Below are 17,013 nucleotides of genomic sequence, written 5' to 3' on the forward strand. Positions count from 1 at the left end.
CTGGTCCTACATCATATCCTCTCCTCGACTCCTCCCCAGGCAAATCCAACTCTTTAGCATTTATCCTTTACAATTCCAAGGTCACATTTTTCTCAAAAATATACTCTGCTTTCACATCACTGTCCTTGCAACCACCTACACCCTTCTCTTGAACATCAGTATTCTTTGCAAAAGAAACTTCCGCATCAGACTTCATAATGTTGTCCTCTTTACCTGTCACCATCTGGTGAGATTTTATTCCAGTTTTCTAAAGATTTTCTAGCAAAATCCTCTCCTCCAATAAAGTACAGACCCTAAATTTTACTTGCCTTCACTTCTGTGCTCACCACTGTCTTCAGATCAATGGACCTCCCAATTTCATGTGTTTCATTCATGATAATATCTTCCTTATCAATCTCAGTAGCGATATCATCCTCATTTTGAATCACCCCATCTGCACCTTGTTTTCGCTTTCTTCCTCTCCTGTGATTGGTCTTGTTCTATACTTCCTTTTCCTTCCATAAGCCTTAGCCCCATGATCCTTTCATTCTTCTTTCTATACACAACCCTTCCCTCCTCCGTCAACTCCTCCTTTCTCCTATTCTTCCTGACAATCCCATCCCTTCCCCGCATCGGCCTTCTCAGAAAAATTGTCTGTAGTAACAAGGCCTCTTTCAACACTCTCAATCTTATCTCCCAACCCTCTTTCTGTCTCCTTCCTATGTGTTTTCCTTATTAATCCCTCCTCTTTCCCATAAATTTCAACTGCTCTCTCACTTGATCTTTCCCCCACCACTAGGATTTCCACCCCTTCTCCCTTCTCAAGATTCCCCCTTTCTACCACTTCTTTTTACCCTCCTTGATTAGCCACAGGATTTCTCTACATGGCAGAAATTTGTGGAGTTGTTTAGGGACCTGCCTACTTGATCCGGTCAGCAAGACCTTCTTCCTCACACGCAGATACAAAAATAAAACAAATTTATTTTGATAGGTTTTAAATAACAATATTTAATGTTTGATTTGCCTAGATGGATAAGTTATAAAACAAAATTAAATGGGATGGGGAAAGTTGCCCTCAAGAAATATCAGACACGACTAATTGCTTCATCCACCTTGCTGTGTGCATGCATACAATTACCAACTATTTACTTTCTGTTGCTCCCTTATTAGATTTTAAATGGAAATGTGGCTGGAGGAAGTAAACTTAATTGTAGTAAAAGAAATGATAGATTTATACCATGCTTCTTAATTGGCACACACACATTATACATGCACTGTCATAAATGAAAGCATACTTAGCTAATTGAGATTGCAATTTCACAGGAAATTAAAGCATCTTAAATAGAACCAATATAACACAGTATGATGTCACGTATTAAAGATAATTACTCAAGGGTTTTTTTTTCTTCTTTTGAGTACAAAGTAGACACTAACGAAAATAGAACAGAAATATAAAGATAAGTAACAATTGTGGGCTATGGGCCATTCGGCCCATCTTCTCTACACTCCCCCTCAAGCTGAGCATAGATGTCAAACATGCCCAGCTTGCCTGTATCATGTTGTAGCTTGACATACCTTGGAGACTCCCTTGGTAAGAATGCCAGCTAACTGTTCTTCAGATGGAATGAAAGACAGGCAAACTTTTCCAGAAGCCACTCTTTCTCTAATGAAATGCCTGTTAACTTCAATGTGTTTAGTTCTATCGTGTTGCACAAGATTGTGGGCAATGTTAATGGCGGCCTGATTATCACAATACAGCATCAATGGTCTATCATACTCAACGCCTAATTCCTCCATTAGGGATCAAAGCCAAAGCAGCTCAGAAACTCCATGAGCCATAGCTCTATACTCTACCTCAGCTGAAAAATCTAGCAACCATAGATTGTTTCTTGCTTCTCCAAGAAATAGTATTACCTACCACCATATTATAGTATCCCGAAGTTGACCTCCTATCATCAATGTTGCCTGCCCAGTCAACATCTGTATAGACCTCCAGTTTCATATGACCATGTTTAGCAAAAAGAATACCCGTCCTTGGAGTACTCTCCAAGTAACATAAAATCCTCTTTGCTACTACCATATGTGTATCTCTGGGAGCATGCATGAACTAGCTATGGCTAATGCAGGTAACAACATATGCAATGTCAAGGCGAGACATACAAAGATATAGCAGTTTCCCTAGTAACCTTTGAAACACTCCCTTATCCTTTAACAATTCTCCATCAGAGGCAAAAAGCTTGTGACTCATATCAATACGGGTAGCCACTGGTCTTGCACCCATTTTTCATGTTTCAGTAAGCAAGTCTAGCGCATACTTCCATCTTTAGACCGAGCCACTTCAATACCTAGAAAATGCCTCAATTCCCCTAGGTCTTTGATCTCAAACTCTGTATGAAGTAAGGATTTAAGATTATCAATCCCTGTCACATCAGTGTCAGTCACTACAATGTCATCCACATAGAATATAAGATATACCACCAATGAACCTCTCTTCACAAAGAAGGTATGGTCAGACCGAGTCTGTGTAACCAAAGTTAACAAGAGCAGCTCTAAACCTTTCAAACCAAGCTCTAGGTGACTGTTTGATTCCACAGAAAGACTTCTTCAGCTTGCACAGCTTGCACAACTTATCCTCCATGTTTGTGCCATACATCCTTGGTGGAAGGGACATATAAACCTCTTCATGTAATTCTCCATTCAAGAAGGCATTTTTCACATCTAGCTGACAAAGGGGCCAATCTGAATGAGCTACCAAAGATAGTAGGACCCTCACAGAGGTCATCTTTGCAACAAGGGCAAAAGTCTCCAGGTAGTCAATCCCATAAGTCTGTGTATAGCCTTTTGCAACCAGTCGAGCTTTGTACCTCACAATAGAGCCATCAACATGATATTTGATGGTATACACCCACTTACAGCCTACTAGCTCCTTCCCTTCAAGCAAATCAACCACTTCCCATGTGTCATTCTTGTGTAGAGCCTCTATCTCGGTTCTCATATCATCCCTCCATTCTGGAATAGAAAGAGCTTCTAATACAAACCTGGGTATAGGGTCAGAAGCAACAGAGGAATAAAAGGAATAATATGAAGGAGAAAGAAGGCCATGGGAAAGATGTTTAAAAATGCAATGTGCAGTACACTTTCGTTTACCTTTCCTAATGGCAATAGGAACATCAAGGTCTGGGAAGGAAGGATGCAAGGGTGTGACGTTAGTACCTGTTGTCTCTTCAGCAATTGGAAGTGTAGGAGGCTCATGTGGCGTAGAGGAAACAATCTACTCACTCCTAGTCTTTTGCCACCGGTATCACTTGTTAATAGGAAGATGAGGAGGCAATGGGGGAGAAACAGGAATAGTGAAGGAGTCCAGAGATGATTTTTCCCTCCTGGACTCAACAGAAGGAAACTCAAGTGAAGAAGACTCAACAGGAACAAGAAGGGGGAGTGCAAACAACTGTGACAAATACTCCCCCTATGAGCGATGCTCCCTCTGAGATGAACCATAGAAAGGAGTGAACTCAGCAAAAGTGACATCCATTGAAACATAACGAGTCTCACTACTAGGATCGAAACAACAATAACCCTTCTGTGTGGAGGCATAACTAAAGAAAAATGCACTTACGGGCCTTTGGTTCAAATTTATGTCTTTGGGTACTAGAAATGTGTATATAACAAGTGTAGCCAAAGACACGAAGGGGAAGAGAAAAAAGGTCCTTATCTGGATAAAGAAAGTTAAAAGGAGACTTAAAGCCCAAAACTCTGGATAGCATGCAATTGATTAGGTATGTTGCAGTGAGAACAACATCCCCCCAGAACATTGTAGGAACATGTGAGGTAAACAAAATGCTTCTTGCAACTTCAACTATGTGATGATTCTTCCTCTCAGCTACTCCACTTTGTTCCAGAGTACAAACACAAGAGATCTAGTGGATGACCCCAAATTCAGTGAAATAAGAGGTGAGGTTTTTCTCAAAGTATTCTTTTGCATTATCGAACCTAAATATTTTGATTCTTGTATCAAATTGGGTAAGAACAAATTCATGGAATTGTCTTACAAGCTTGGAAACTTCATCACGAGATCTTGTAAAAAATAACCAAATATACTGAGAAAAATCGTCAACGAACAAGATAAAATATCGATAACCACCCATAAAAGGCAAGTGGTATGGCCTCCACGCATCAGAGTGGAAAATATGAAAAGGAAAAGTGGATCTCTTATTACTTAAAGGATAAGTGCTTCTACAATGTTTTGATAACTCAAAAGACTCATAATGAAGACTAGACAAGTTAATTCCCTTAAACAACTGCGGGAATAAATGGCTCAAAGAAGAAAAAGGATAAATGACCCAAACGAAAATGACATAACATGACACGACTAAAAAACTCTAAAGAAGTAGACCCAAAAGCAACTCTTTCAGGTTGTCCTTGGCTTTGTCCAAGAGTATCTAGTAGATATATTCCATTCGCCTCATGGCCACTCCCAAACACTTTCTAAGACTTCAGGTCCTAAAAAACACAATAAGGGAAGAAGGTTACACTGCAATTTAAGGATTTAGTTAGGCTACTCACTAACATCAAATTGGTATGTAGTCTAGGGACATGAAGGATAGAAGCAAGGGAAAGGGAGTTTGTGGCCTTGATGACTCCCTTGCCAGAGATTGGAACAAGAGAACCATCAACTAGGGTAATCTTATCATGGCCAGAAAGTAAGTCATAAGAGCTAAACAGAGAGGAAACACTGGTCATATGATCAGAAGCACCGGAATCAATAATCCAAGGGATCCTATGATTAGTTAAGATGGCTGCATGGTTGAAAGTAGCACGTATACGAGAATAAGCAAATGTAGACATAGTTGGGTCACCTGAAGAGTTCGAGGAGGTGGCTACACTCTCAAGGCGGCTGATCATCCTCCCATATTTCTCATACTTTGCCTTCATAACAGCTAACTGCTCACTAGCAGCCTCCTCATCTGTGGCACTCCTATCATTATCTGAAACTGTTATTATATTGGCACTCCCAGTCTTCCCATTTTCGATCTTCTTTTGAAAATGAGGTGGAATAAGATCTGGATGTAGCTTACAACATTTATCTTTTGTATGTTTTGGTTTCTTATGGTATTCATGTTAACAGGTGTATTATATGTATTGTACATATAATACACCTGTTAACATTTTTTTTTCTTTTTGTTTTGAATATTAAGTAGCATTGAAGCTGAAACACAAGAATGGATTTGATCATTTGAATACAAAACTTCCTTGCATTTATATACTAATGAAAAATTCCAAAAACCTTAACGAAAGCATTGTTAACAATATCAATTTCCTGTTCTTTCATGTTCTCTCCCACTCTATCTTCCATTCCTCCATCTAAAAAAAATCATCCATTACCCACTTCATGAGTAGTAGCTAAATGATCCTACTGCTGAGCACACTGTACCCTTTGTGCACCACCATGAACATCCTCATCTTCTTCGTAGGCCTCTTGGGCCTGAGCTTGCTTCCTCCGCACCTCTTCCTCAATGTTGACATCATGCAGCGTTGTCTCCTCACACTCATCCAGCTCCATGTCTGTCAACTGCTGAGATGTTCTCGGTGGGAGCACGGCTTCCAACGCCTTGCACTGCTCCATGGTCAAAGAGTTTGGGAACTCAACTGTGAAATGAATGTACAACTTCCCCCTCATGAATGGCCTCTAGTACATGGGCATGCCCTCATCATTGATGGCCTTGAATTGATTAGGCTTCACTACTTCCCCGGGGCTAGATTTAATGAGGAGTCGCCTGTTATCCAAGTGAGTCAGTACAAACTGGAATCCACACAAGGCGTCAGTTAGAGACAAGGTGTGCTCATAAAAGAGATCATCTCCCTTTCTCTTGAACTTGGGATGTTCTTTCTGCTGCAAAACAAAGACTATATTCCCTGTGATTGTGTCAGGCACCTCATCAGCCTCTCCTTGGAACGTTATTCTCTGCCCATTCTGCATACCCTTGTCAACGATGACTTCCAGCACCTTCTTCTCCTGAATAACTTTCTCACCTTTGCACTGTGGGCATCGGTCCTTGTCGTTGATGGTCTCCCCAGTTCCTTTGCACTCATTGCAAGGGTGCTGCATCTGCTGAATCATAGAGGGATCGAGGTCCCTGATGGAAACCTTCATACCAGATCCTTGACAACAAGGACATTTCATGGAAGCACCAGAATTTGATCCTTTCCCCTTACACTTGGAGCATATCACATTCCTGGACAACGACAGCTTCTTAGATGTACCCACGTACAGGTCCTCCAAAGAGACTTCAAAGGATGGATCACATCCTCTCCCCTCCTCTACCTCCGTCCCCTGCTGCTACCACCACCTCCAAATGGGTTGCCACCAAAGAAGGACTGGAATATGTCAAATGGGTCATGGCCACCTTGAAGCAGCAGAGAGAGTACTACGGTATCTTAAGAAGTTCCCGGGTGCTGGTTTATTATTCCAGAAACATGGACACTTGAGGGTTGAAATTTACACAGATGCAAATTGGGCTGGATCTCAAAGTGACAGAATGTCTACTAGTGGTTATTGCACCTTTGTAGGAGGGAACCTTGTTACTTGGAGGAGTAAGAAGCAAACCGTGGTAGCTAGATCCAGTGCTGAAGCTGAGTACCGTGCAATGGCACACGGAGTAGCCGAAGGTATGTGGATAAAGAATCTATTGGGAGAGTTGGGTTTTCCAGTTGGTAAACCCATGACTCTACTCTGTGACAACAAGGCAGCTATCAATATTGCTACCAACCCGATACTACATGATAGAACAAAGCACATTGAAGTTGACAAGCATTTTATCAGAGAGAAAACCATCACAGGCGAAGTATGCACTCCATACATCAGCTTTGAAGACCAACTTGCAGACTTATTTACAAAAGGGCTAAACTATTCCAAACATCAAGGTCTCTGTGACAAGTTGGGCATGATTGATATCTATGCCCCAACTTGAGGGGGAGTGTTAACAGGTGTATTATATGTACTGTACACAAGCTTAGTACCCGTAGGGGTATTTTCGTAATTCTGTATACATATTGTTGTGTACGATCTGAACAATATAAATAGAAAGCTTCACTCGACTGAAGCTAAGTTTGGCTGAGGCCTTAACTCAGCTCGCGTTGACTACATCCCTGCCCTTTGTACACACCGCCTGTTGCTCCTACCGATTGAATGGTCCGGTGAAGTGTTCGAATCGCAGCGACGTGGGCGGTTCGCCGCTCGCGACGTCACGAGAAGTCCACTGAACCTTATCATTAAGAGGAAGAAGAATAAGAGGCAACTGAGTTAAGGCCTCAACCAAACTTAGCTTCAGTCGAGTGAAGCTTTCTATTTATACTATTCCAGCCGTACATAACAATATGTATACAGAATTACGAAAATACCCCTACAGGTACTAAGCCTGTGTACAGTACATATAATACACCTGTTAACACTCCCCCTCAAGTTGGGGCATAGATATCAATAATGCCCAACTTGTCACAAAGACCTTGATGTCTGGAATAGTTTAGCCCTTTTGTAAACAAGTCTGCAACATGGTATCGGAGCAAGTTCGTCCAGGCCTAGAAAACAACTAGCTGAGGTCTCTCTCCTCTGCTGCGAAGGAGCTATAGTACTGATGCTCGAAGACAAGGAAGAGTGAAGCTTTCTATTTATATTGTTCTGGCCGTACATAACAATATGTATACAGAATTATGAAAATACCCCTACGGGTACTAAGCCTGTGTACAGTACATATAATGCACCTGTTAACAATTCACATATAACCTCCTTCTTCCCTGTACCACCTGTAGTCATCTTAGATTTCAACCCCATATTAGCAAAATGGTCAACTAGAATAGTTCCTTGAACCTGAACCAGCCTTCTGCTCTCATCACTATTCACCATGGCATAAGCTTGAGACAAAGATACATTGTCTTTAGCTAGGATATATTGTCTGATAATATCGAACTCTGGATTCAGCCATGTCAGGAATTCAAAAACCCTATTCCTCTCAACTAATTTTCTATGTCTCCGCATCATTTGTACTTTCCCAGACAACTGTTTCCATGAGATCTATCTCTTGCCAAAAGGATTTCAGCATTGAAAAGTAGGCTGCTAAAGGTCTCTCCCCCCCTACCTCAGATTATTCATTAATTCACATCACTTCTTAACTTATATGCCCTGGCCACATTTAGTTTCTGTGAATAGGTTTCAGCAACACTATCCCATATTTTCTTAGCAGAATTCATCCACAAATAGTGCTGACTAATTTGTAGTTGCATCGAATTCACTAACCACCCAATAACAGTGTAATTCCCTTGCAACCATTTCTCATAAGATGGGTCATCTTCCTTTAATGCTTTCTTGCTCTCGGAAATATACCCCCACTTTCCTCTACTACAAACATGTTTCTTTACTGATTGTGATCATGCTAGATAGTTAGTCCCATCAAGCTTGATTGTGGTCACAGCCAATAAAGAGTTTACAAGTTCTCCCGAAACCTGTCGAAACTCTAAACCCAACTTACTTTCAACTCCAGAGACATCCATCTTCCTCAAACAACTCCAAAAACAATTTTTTGTGACAAATAAGGAAGACAGGAAATAGCAAACAGCAAGTACAACCTTTACAAATCCCTAACAGCCAACTGTGTCTCACCCAGAACCTGGGAGAAATAGAAAAAAGGCAGCCGCTCCCTGTAGGCTTCACAAAAACTGCACAAGCATGGATCAATCTTCAAGGTAAACAAAAAGAACCCTTCAGCCACTGAGCACTAAGGTGAAGCTTCCTATGGGACCCACAATCAGAACTCTCCAATTGATTAGGGTTTTGGGCACAAAATCCAAAGACTGTCAAAACGATGAATAAGATATCTTCCTTTTCTCCAAATAAACCACTACCAATTGGGCTGAATATCTTCTTCAATCAATCATTTGATTCAGCTCTCCATACACACTGTGTATGGGAAGAAAAAAAGAAAAAAGGGTAAAGAAAGAAAAATGACCTACTCTGATACCAAGAAGAAAACAATCCCAAAAGAATAAGAGAACTGACTAAAAAAGGGGAAAACAGAGGAGACAGCAGCAGCAAGAAGAAAAAGAATAAGAGTTCGGTTGTGAGAAAGGTGAGAAGAGTTGTTCGTACAGCCCCTCCTTTCCTTAATCTTTTCATTAAGGATTAATCACTAATTTCTGAAATTACAAATAGGCCCTTAATTGGGTGGCCAGCTAATTAAACAAAATAAAAAAGTTTAACAGGCCCATAAGAGAAGGCCCATTAACAATAATAGAACAGAAATATAAAGATAAGTAACTGTGGGCTATGGGCCATTCGGCCCATCTTCTCTATACTTCGTAAGGACAACAAAACTGTTTCATAAGGGATAAAGACCTATGGAGGTGACCAAATACAAGAGCAACTGAAGATCATTTTGGCATAGCACAAAGACAAAATGGCTGAAACAGAAAACTTTTGGTTTTTTATGTAAACTAGAGAAACATGTTAAAAGCCGTTTGTAAATCTGTTATATTTTACCATTACACCAAGTAGTGCTACCAATTACTCTTCTTGCCAAACCAAGATGAATAATTGGCAACGTTTCTGTGCTGTTTTAAGTTGAAGATTAGTAGTTTATTAAGTTGTAGGGAGGCATCAGTTATTTGAGGTTTTGAGTTTTGATGAGTAATTGTTGATCACTCTTGGCTGATTCTCTAGCTAAGCAAGGGGTAACTAGGGATCAGATGTACTGGGCCCATTTGCAAATCTGTTATATTTTTTTATTAAAGAGTGAGGCTGCACCTCGCACCTCACACTGGGATAGATGTTATCCTTTGATTATAATGAAATTAATGAAATTCATTTAGGCTCCATTTGGAAGGAGTATAAATACAAATATGTAGAGCGCAAAACCTTGTATTTTATACTATTTTGTATGTATTTGTACTTGTACTCCTAAACTGAGCCTTATCAAAAAATTGTTGATTACTCTTCTCTGTTTGGATGGGGTAAGAATGTTCCGAGTGTGAGGGAGAGGGTTTTGGAAGTTTTTATCGTTTTTAAGGGGTGACTTTTTATCGCCTTTCTTGTACTCTTTCTCCTTTCTCCTAATAAATTTCCTTTTTCTATCTACTTCCAAAAAAAATGGCCCCTTAAACTAGAGAAACATGGCACCTGGATCAACTTCAGCCCTTTATGCATGTTAAATGGACTCCTTCAATGAAGAATTTGTAGGCTGTTATGGCTGTAATAGCTGCATGCAGTACTAGAGAGATGGAGAAAAACCTAAAAATCATTTAACAAGGGCCTCAAATCATTCCAGAGCATGGGAATTAACCGGACATTCCTTAATTTATTGATGCTTAAAACTCCTTACATGTTTATAGACTCTAAACCAATAAAAAACCTCATAAATTTAAGGAACTTTAAATTATACAATTGCTACCTTCCTACTTTAATTCAAAGAGAACAACTCAATAACTCCTTAACTACTTGTGCAACAATTCTTTCTTCTAGAGTCCTCAGGGGTGCTGATTGATACCTATTAGGGCAATATCCTTCTAGAAGTATTAAGGCATCATTCAAGATTACACCAAATATTTAGCTTAGATTTTGGTATCTCTTAGCAGTCACCTTTAATTTTAGAACTCAAATTAATGGCACATGGAGCAAGAATCATCAGAATATGAATTCAACAAGATCAACTTACAGTGATCACCATAGGAGCAAATGGCTTTGCTTCTTTTTCTTGCTCAATTGGGATTGGAGGATAACTATAACTATGAACTCGGAATCGAATCTGCAATTAATTGCAAAAGCTAAGTTAAATCACTATCCAACGACTTGAAATTTTGAACCAGATTAAATTAAGACAAAAGGACTGCCAACACAGCAATGCAAACCTCATCTTTTCCATCTATTGGGTATTGTTCATCTTGAAATTCCCATGTCCATATGCCTTCATGCCTGTATCCCCATTACCAGATGAGGAGTTTACTTGTATTATTAAAAGCAAAGATATGGAAGGATAAAAATGAAATGATCTTACCAAAGATCATACTGCAGGATTAACAAAGGCCTAAACAGCATTAGTTGTAATACAACATTCTTACTTGTTTTCTGGGTCGAGTGTAAGACTGGACGGATTAGGCAGAAGATGGACAGGTATGTGGATGTCATCAAAGAAACCAACAGACACTGTCATGATAAGATTGAATATCAGGTCATAGGTACACGAAATAGACTGGCTGATGCAAATCAACAATGAGAATTGTTTCATCACAAATGAATTTATGTAACAAAACGAAATATATTTTCAGGGAAGAAACTTGAAAGAAGCATATATAATACAACCAAAAATATGAATTGCAAACCAAATTTTACAAAAATGACAGCCAATTCAGGATCTTTTAGTGGCATGAATTTTTTTATCTTACATGCTACTTTTAATTAAAGATCTATTTATTTTGCAAATAAGAAGGGAAATGCATGTAGAAACAAATAGGTCCCATGGCATAACAAAAAAAAAAGCTCTACCAATTTATTTGAGGAAACAATTTATTAGTGTCGAATATGTAGGGGTAGTTCTGTCTTTATACTTATGTTTATGTGCTGATGTGTAAGATTATGTTAGATTTAGCGTCCCTTACTTAAGTAGGGGCACATGTGTCTTTTCCACAATATAAGTAATATAAACCAATTCTGGCCAAATGGGAGAGTGATCTCTTTCTCTCATTCGAACCAGTTCTTTCTCTCTCTTTCTTCTCTTCTCTTCTTCTTTCTCTCTCTCTCTCTCTTTCTCTTTCTCTTCCTTCTTCTTGACTGTTATCAGCTTAATAGGATTCAAGAGCAGGCCGAATCCTAATATGGTATCAGAGCCAAACTGAGCAAATCAGACCTGCCCAGAATTCTGTTCTCTGCGCACCCAGTCTAGGGTTTTCTCTTGGTTTCTTCGTCATTTATTGGAGATAAGGGAAAGGGCTGAAATAGTGCCAAGTTGATCATTCAATCTTCAGTCATGACTCTTAGGTAGGAAAAATCCTATTGGTGGTGTATGTAGATGATATTGTTATTACCGAAAATGATAAAATAGGCATTGACAGGTTGAAGACTTTTCTACAGGAACATTTTCAAACAAAAGACCTTGGTAAATTGAAATAATTCTTGGAGATAGAAGTAGCAAGGTCTAAGCATGGTATTAACTTGTGTCAGAGGAAATATGTCATTGATTTGCTGGAAGAAACAGGTTTGTTAGGTGCTAAACCAGCTGAAACACCTATGGAAACTAAGACTAAGTTGAGCAGCGATATGGGTGAAGTGTTTGAAGACCCTGGCAGATACCGATGACTTGTAGGTAAACTGAACTATCTAACCATTACTCGGCCAGATATTTCATTTGCGGTTAGTGTGGTAAGTGAGTTCATGCATAATCCTCTGGTTCCACATTGGGATGCGATTCTAAGAATTGTAAGGTATTTAAAGGGGGCTCCTAGTCGTGGTTTGATATGCAAGAGTGGTGGAAAACTTGAAATAGAAGGATATACTGATGCTGACTGGGCCGGTTCTATGTCTGATAGGAGATCTACCACAGGCTATTGCACTTTTCTTGGGGGTAATCTGGTGACATGTAAAAGTAAGAAGCAGATAGTAGTGGCAAGAAGCAGTGCAGAGGTAGAATATAGAGCTATGGCACATACTTGTGAATTACTGTGGCTAAAGAACCTCCTACAGAGGATGGGATACACTGTTGACACTCCAATCAAGCTCTACTGTGACAATCAGGCTGCAGTTCATATTTCTTCTAATCCAGTGTTTCATGAGACAACCAAGCACATAGAGGTTGATTGTCACTTTGTGAAAGAGAAGGTGCTGAGTGTAGTGATAGATACTGCATATGTTAACACAGGGAACCAGTGGGCAGACTTGTCTACTAAAGGGTTGAGTCGGGGAAGAGTAGACTACATATGTAACAAGCTGGGATTATATGATATATATTCTCCAGCTTGAGGGGGAGTGTTAGTGTCGAATACGTAGGGGTAGTTCTGTCTTTATACTTATGTTTATGTGCTGATGTGTAAGATTATGTTAGATTTAGTGTCCCTTACTTAAGTAGGGGCACATGTGTCTTTTCCACAATATAAGTAATATAAATCAATTCGGGTCGAATGGGAGAGTGATCTCTTTCTCTCATTCGAACCAGTTCTTTCTTTCTCTCTCTTTCTTCTCTTCGTCTTCTTCTCTTCTTCTTCTTCTTCTTCTTCTTCCTCTCTCTCTCTCTCTCTCTCTCTCTCTCTCTTCCTTCTTCTTGACTGTTATCAGCTTAATAGGATTCAATGGCAGGCCGAATCCTAATATGATTGAGTTGAATCAACCTATTTGCAACTTGCTCAAAATCAGAATTCTAGTATGAACCAAGATGAGAAGAATACATAATTTTAATCCTCCTATTTTTAGATTGTCATCCAAGACTCTTGTTTACCATGACCTTGTTCTTCTGATACTAATTTGAAACCATGATCAGCACCATCAAAAGGTGCTCATATATACAAGTCAGTGGTTTCTTCTACATCAGAAAATAAGGTGATACATCTTCCTCATTGTTCTGTTTTCTCTGAAGGTTTAGGTGAAGCACTAGCTTATCTTCTCTTCCGTCATTCATGAAGGCTGGCATACATCTCTAGCTTTGGCTAGTCATCCATTTATGTTGTTGGACTTCTCAGACCAGAGGTCTAATTTGTCCTAAGAGGCAAAGTAGATATAAGTTCCTAGTAAATTGCATTGTCTCTTGTGCCTAAGACACCATTTTTCTGATTTGTGCTCAAGTGCTCAACATTTCCCAGTACACCAACTTCTTTGGATTCATTATTTCCCATCTCCTTCAGAAAATAACATCCCACGACTTTTTTGAACTTTAACAAGAAGTTTCAATTCTTTGGCATAATCCATGTCATCATTGGAAGAAGATGTTTGCCATCTGCCTACCCATATGAAAAATGATTTGCATACAAGGACAACCTTTTCTTTTCCCTCAAAAACTTGGAACAATATGAAGCCTTTTTTTAATAAAAAAGTAACATTAATGTGCATAGACATCGTTACATGTTGACACATCAATGTTTCCATAATGGGAGGATGCTTTAGATCTCATTTTTGTCATTTATAAAACTGCTTAAGAGAAGCAGCCTTGAATTCTTCATCTGCAATGGACAATAAGTAGTTTTCTTTTCTTTTATGAATTCATTGTTCATTATTGGATACTTTATTAAAAAAAGTTAGAGCCTTTCTTGGACTGTTTTCCATGCCTTGGCTAATTTAGGAGCTTTGTTGAGGATTAATTTTTACAAAAATTGAGTTTTCCACATTGATTTGTGTTGTACAACTAATTATCAAAGAAAATAAAGGAGAATCTAGGAAAGCTCACAACTCAACAACCACTTGTTGAAATCCCCAAGTCATATTTCTTTATAAAACAAAATTAGCAAACTAGTAGCTGAAGAAAATGAAGAAAATTAGCAAATCTGACTCAAGTGGAATTAAAAGGGGCTGTTGGGCCGAATAGGCCTGGCCCATTAAGTTTGACTCAAGGGGACTTAAAAAGGAAGTCGTGTGATCACTTAAGTAATCATGTGACTACAACAAGAGGTCGAGAGTTGGGGGACCAATGTTTGGGTGTATCGTCGTCCCAAACCAAAGTTGTAGCAGCATTTTCTTCCTCCAAACGCAAATCTCCAGTGGCAGGCTCGACGAGAAGCTCCAGTTTGGGGCTTGCTTGGGTGCCAAGACTGGTTTCCTACTCTACCAGTCCAGGTAAGCTAAATCCAAGGTAGGGTGGATACATTTAGAGGACAGTACGAAAGGAGAGAACTCTGAAGGTTTTAGCTTCGGAAGTGTTCAAAGTAAGTCCCATTCTTGGCATGGGGAAGAAGTGGAAAATGGCTTGAGACTACTGTTTGATGACGAGCTCTCTACCACACTTCCTAGACTCTTGATCCAGCCTGACAAAGAGGAAGATTAGGCTCCGCCTCGAAGTAAAATCTTAGACAAAGAACAGCAGAGATCTTTGTTCAAAACAAGACCAAATACAGGGTATTAGTAGGAGTTGTAAAGTCAACCCAGAACCTCTTCGTAGAGCAACAAACTGCCCTGTTCCCACGGCTAACTATCTAGAGGGTGGTTCTGAAGGTAACACCTCCGGCTTTAGCCCAATGATTGGGGTTAAGGGGTCGCCAAATCCTCCAGTAAATCCTACCTGTTTACAAAAGTCGCTTTTGAACCCGGTTTTTCTTGCTACTAATTTCTTCTAGTCCTATGTATATTGTGCCTACAGGGGAGACTAACCCAACCTTGCAGTCTGCCAATCAGAATGATCAAACGCACGAAACAGAGGTGATTGTGTTTTCGGAAATAGTAGACATGGAGATCGGGGATAGAATTTGGGAGCTGATTATGGAACTGTTTAGAGTTCAAGTGGAGGAAGAGATGGCTGAACAGATTGAAAGGGATGAGGAGGGTGATACTCCTAGTCCTATTGTTGAAAAGGAAGTAAAGGGTTATGGCAGATTAAATGCAGAAGCTGACTCAAGAGAGAGAGAGAGAGAGAGAGAGAGAGAGAAGGGGAAAACAAAGAAAAAGGGTTCCAATAGAAAGAAAAAAGGGAAACAGAAGCTAGAGGAGCCTGGGTCTTAAGGAGATGGTGTAAAAAAGCAGAGAAAGAAAAAGTTAAGTGAGGTGGAAAGGCTAAAATGTGAGGTGGATTATGATAAAGGGAGTGTTGGAAGGAAGGACAGGAAGAAGTGGTGAGTGGTTTGTTTGTTTAGGGAGTATTTTGCCGCGGTCTCCATGAAATTGATAAGCTGGAATGTAAGAGGATTAGGAAGCTCAAGAAAAAGAGGAGTGACTAGGGATCTGTTGAGAAGAGAAAAACCAGACATTCTGTCGATTCAAGAATCTAAGTTGCCTGAGTTAGATAGGACATGGGTAAGAAGTATATGTTCAGCTAGAGACATAAGTTGGGCATATACACAATCTTGGGGAGCTTCAGGGGGAATTATAACTTTGTAGAAAAATGCAGAGTTGGAGTGTACTGAGGAGTTAATTGGTTAGTATTCGGTGTCCATAAAGTTGAAGAGGAAGGTGGATGACTGGGAATGGGTTGTAACTAATGTGTATGGACCCACCTCTTACAAGGAAAGGGAGGGACTCTGGGAGGAATCAGCAGCAGTGAGAGGTCTATGGGAGGGTCCCTGGTGTTTGGGGGAAGATTTTTGAGTGAATCAAACAACCCAAATCACTGGATTACAATGAGTATGAGGAAGTTTAACCTCTTCATAGAGACCTTTGAGTTGCGGGACTTACCTATTCAAAGGGTAAATTATACTTGGTCAAATTTTCAGGAGGTTCCCACTTGCTGTAAGTTAGACAAATTCCCATTCACAACTGATTGGGAAGTGGCATGGCAGGGATTAGTAGTTACAGCACTACCAAGACCTGTTTCAGACCATTGCCCAATAAGTCCGACCCAAGAGAGGTTGGGGGTGGCCCCTACCCTTTCAGATTTAAGAATATGTGGCTACTGCACCTTGAGTTCTTGCCAAAAGTGAAGGAGTGGTAGGAAGAAGATCAAGTGGGTTTCAGATGGAAGGGTTCTAGATTCTATAAGAAATTGCAATTGCTGAAAGCAAGAATTAAGGTGTGGAATAAAGAGATTTTTGGAAATATTGAAAAAAGGAAAACAGGAAATTCTCAATAGAATAGAGGGGCTAGATGGTGAGGAAGCTGAGAGAAGTTTGAGTTCAGAAGAGAGGAAAGAGAGATGGGGGTTGAAAAAGGATCTAGAAGACATTCTAAGAAAAGATGAGGTTACTTAGAGAGAAAAACCTAGATGTCAATGGCTTAGGGAAGGGGATGACAATACCAGCTTTTTCCATATGTTGGCAAATGTGAGAAAGAGGAAAAACTCGGTGTTGAAATTGGAATGGAATGGGCAAGTATTGACAAAAGATAAGGACATAGCCCAAGCCTTTGTGAATCATTTCAAAACACTC

The 17,013-nt window shown here is 39.8% G+C and overlaps 1 protein-coding gene and 1 pseudogene across 4 annotated transcripts in view; both read right to left on the reverse strand.

Annotated features, from left to right (window-relative positions):
* LOC148854679 (uncharacterized) overlaps nucleotides 1-17,013 on the reverse strand; it is a 34,372-nt gene that overhangs the window by 2,457 nt on the left and 14,902 nt on the right. For all 4 annotated transcript variants that reach the window (XM_088941396.1, XM_088941399.1, XM_088941397.1 and 1 more), the window contains exons 5-7: nucleotides 11,083-11,167; nucleotides 10,873-10,936; nucleotides 10,680-10,769 (exon numbers count right to left, since the gene is read on the reverse strand). In XM_088941396.1, coding sequence (XP_088797522.1) covers nucleotides 10,680-10,769; nucleotides 10,873-10,936; nucleotides 11,083-11,167 — 239 coding nt within the window. The remainder of the gene's footprint in view (nucleotides 1-10,679; nucleotides 10,770-10,872; nucleotides 10,937-11,082; nucleotides 11,168-17,013) is intronic.
* On the reverse strand, nucleotides 5,288-8,011 carry LOC148854680 (dnaJ protein homolog pseudogene; annotated as a pseudogene).

The sequence above is a fragment of the Nelumbo lutea genome, chromosome 4, assembly GCF_056320005.1.
Source record: "Nelumbo lutea isolate HS-2025 chromosome 4, American lotus-T2T, whole genome shotgun sequence".
Taxonomy (NCBI): Eukaryota; Viridiplantae; Streptophyta; class Magnoliopsida; order Proteales; family Nelumbonaceae; genus Nelumbo; species Nelumbo lutea.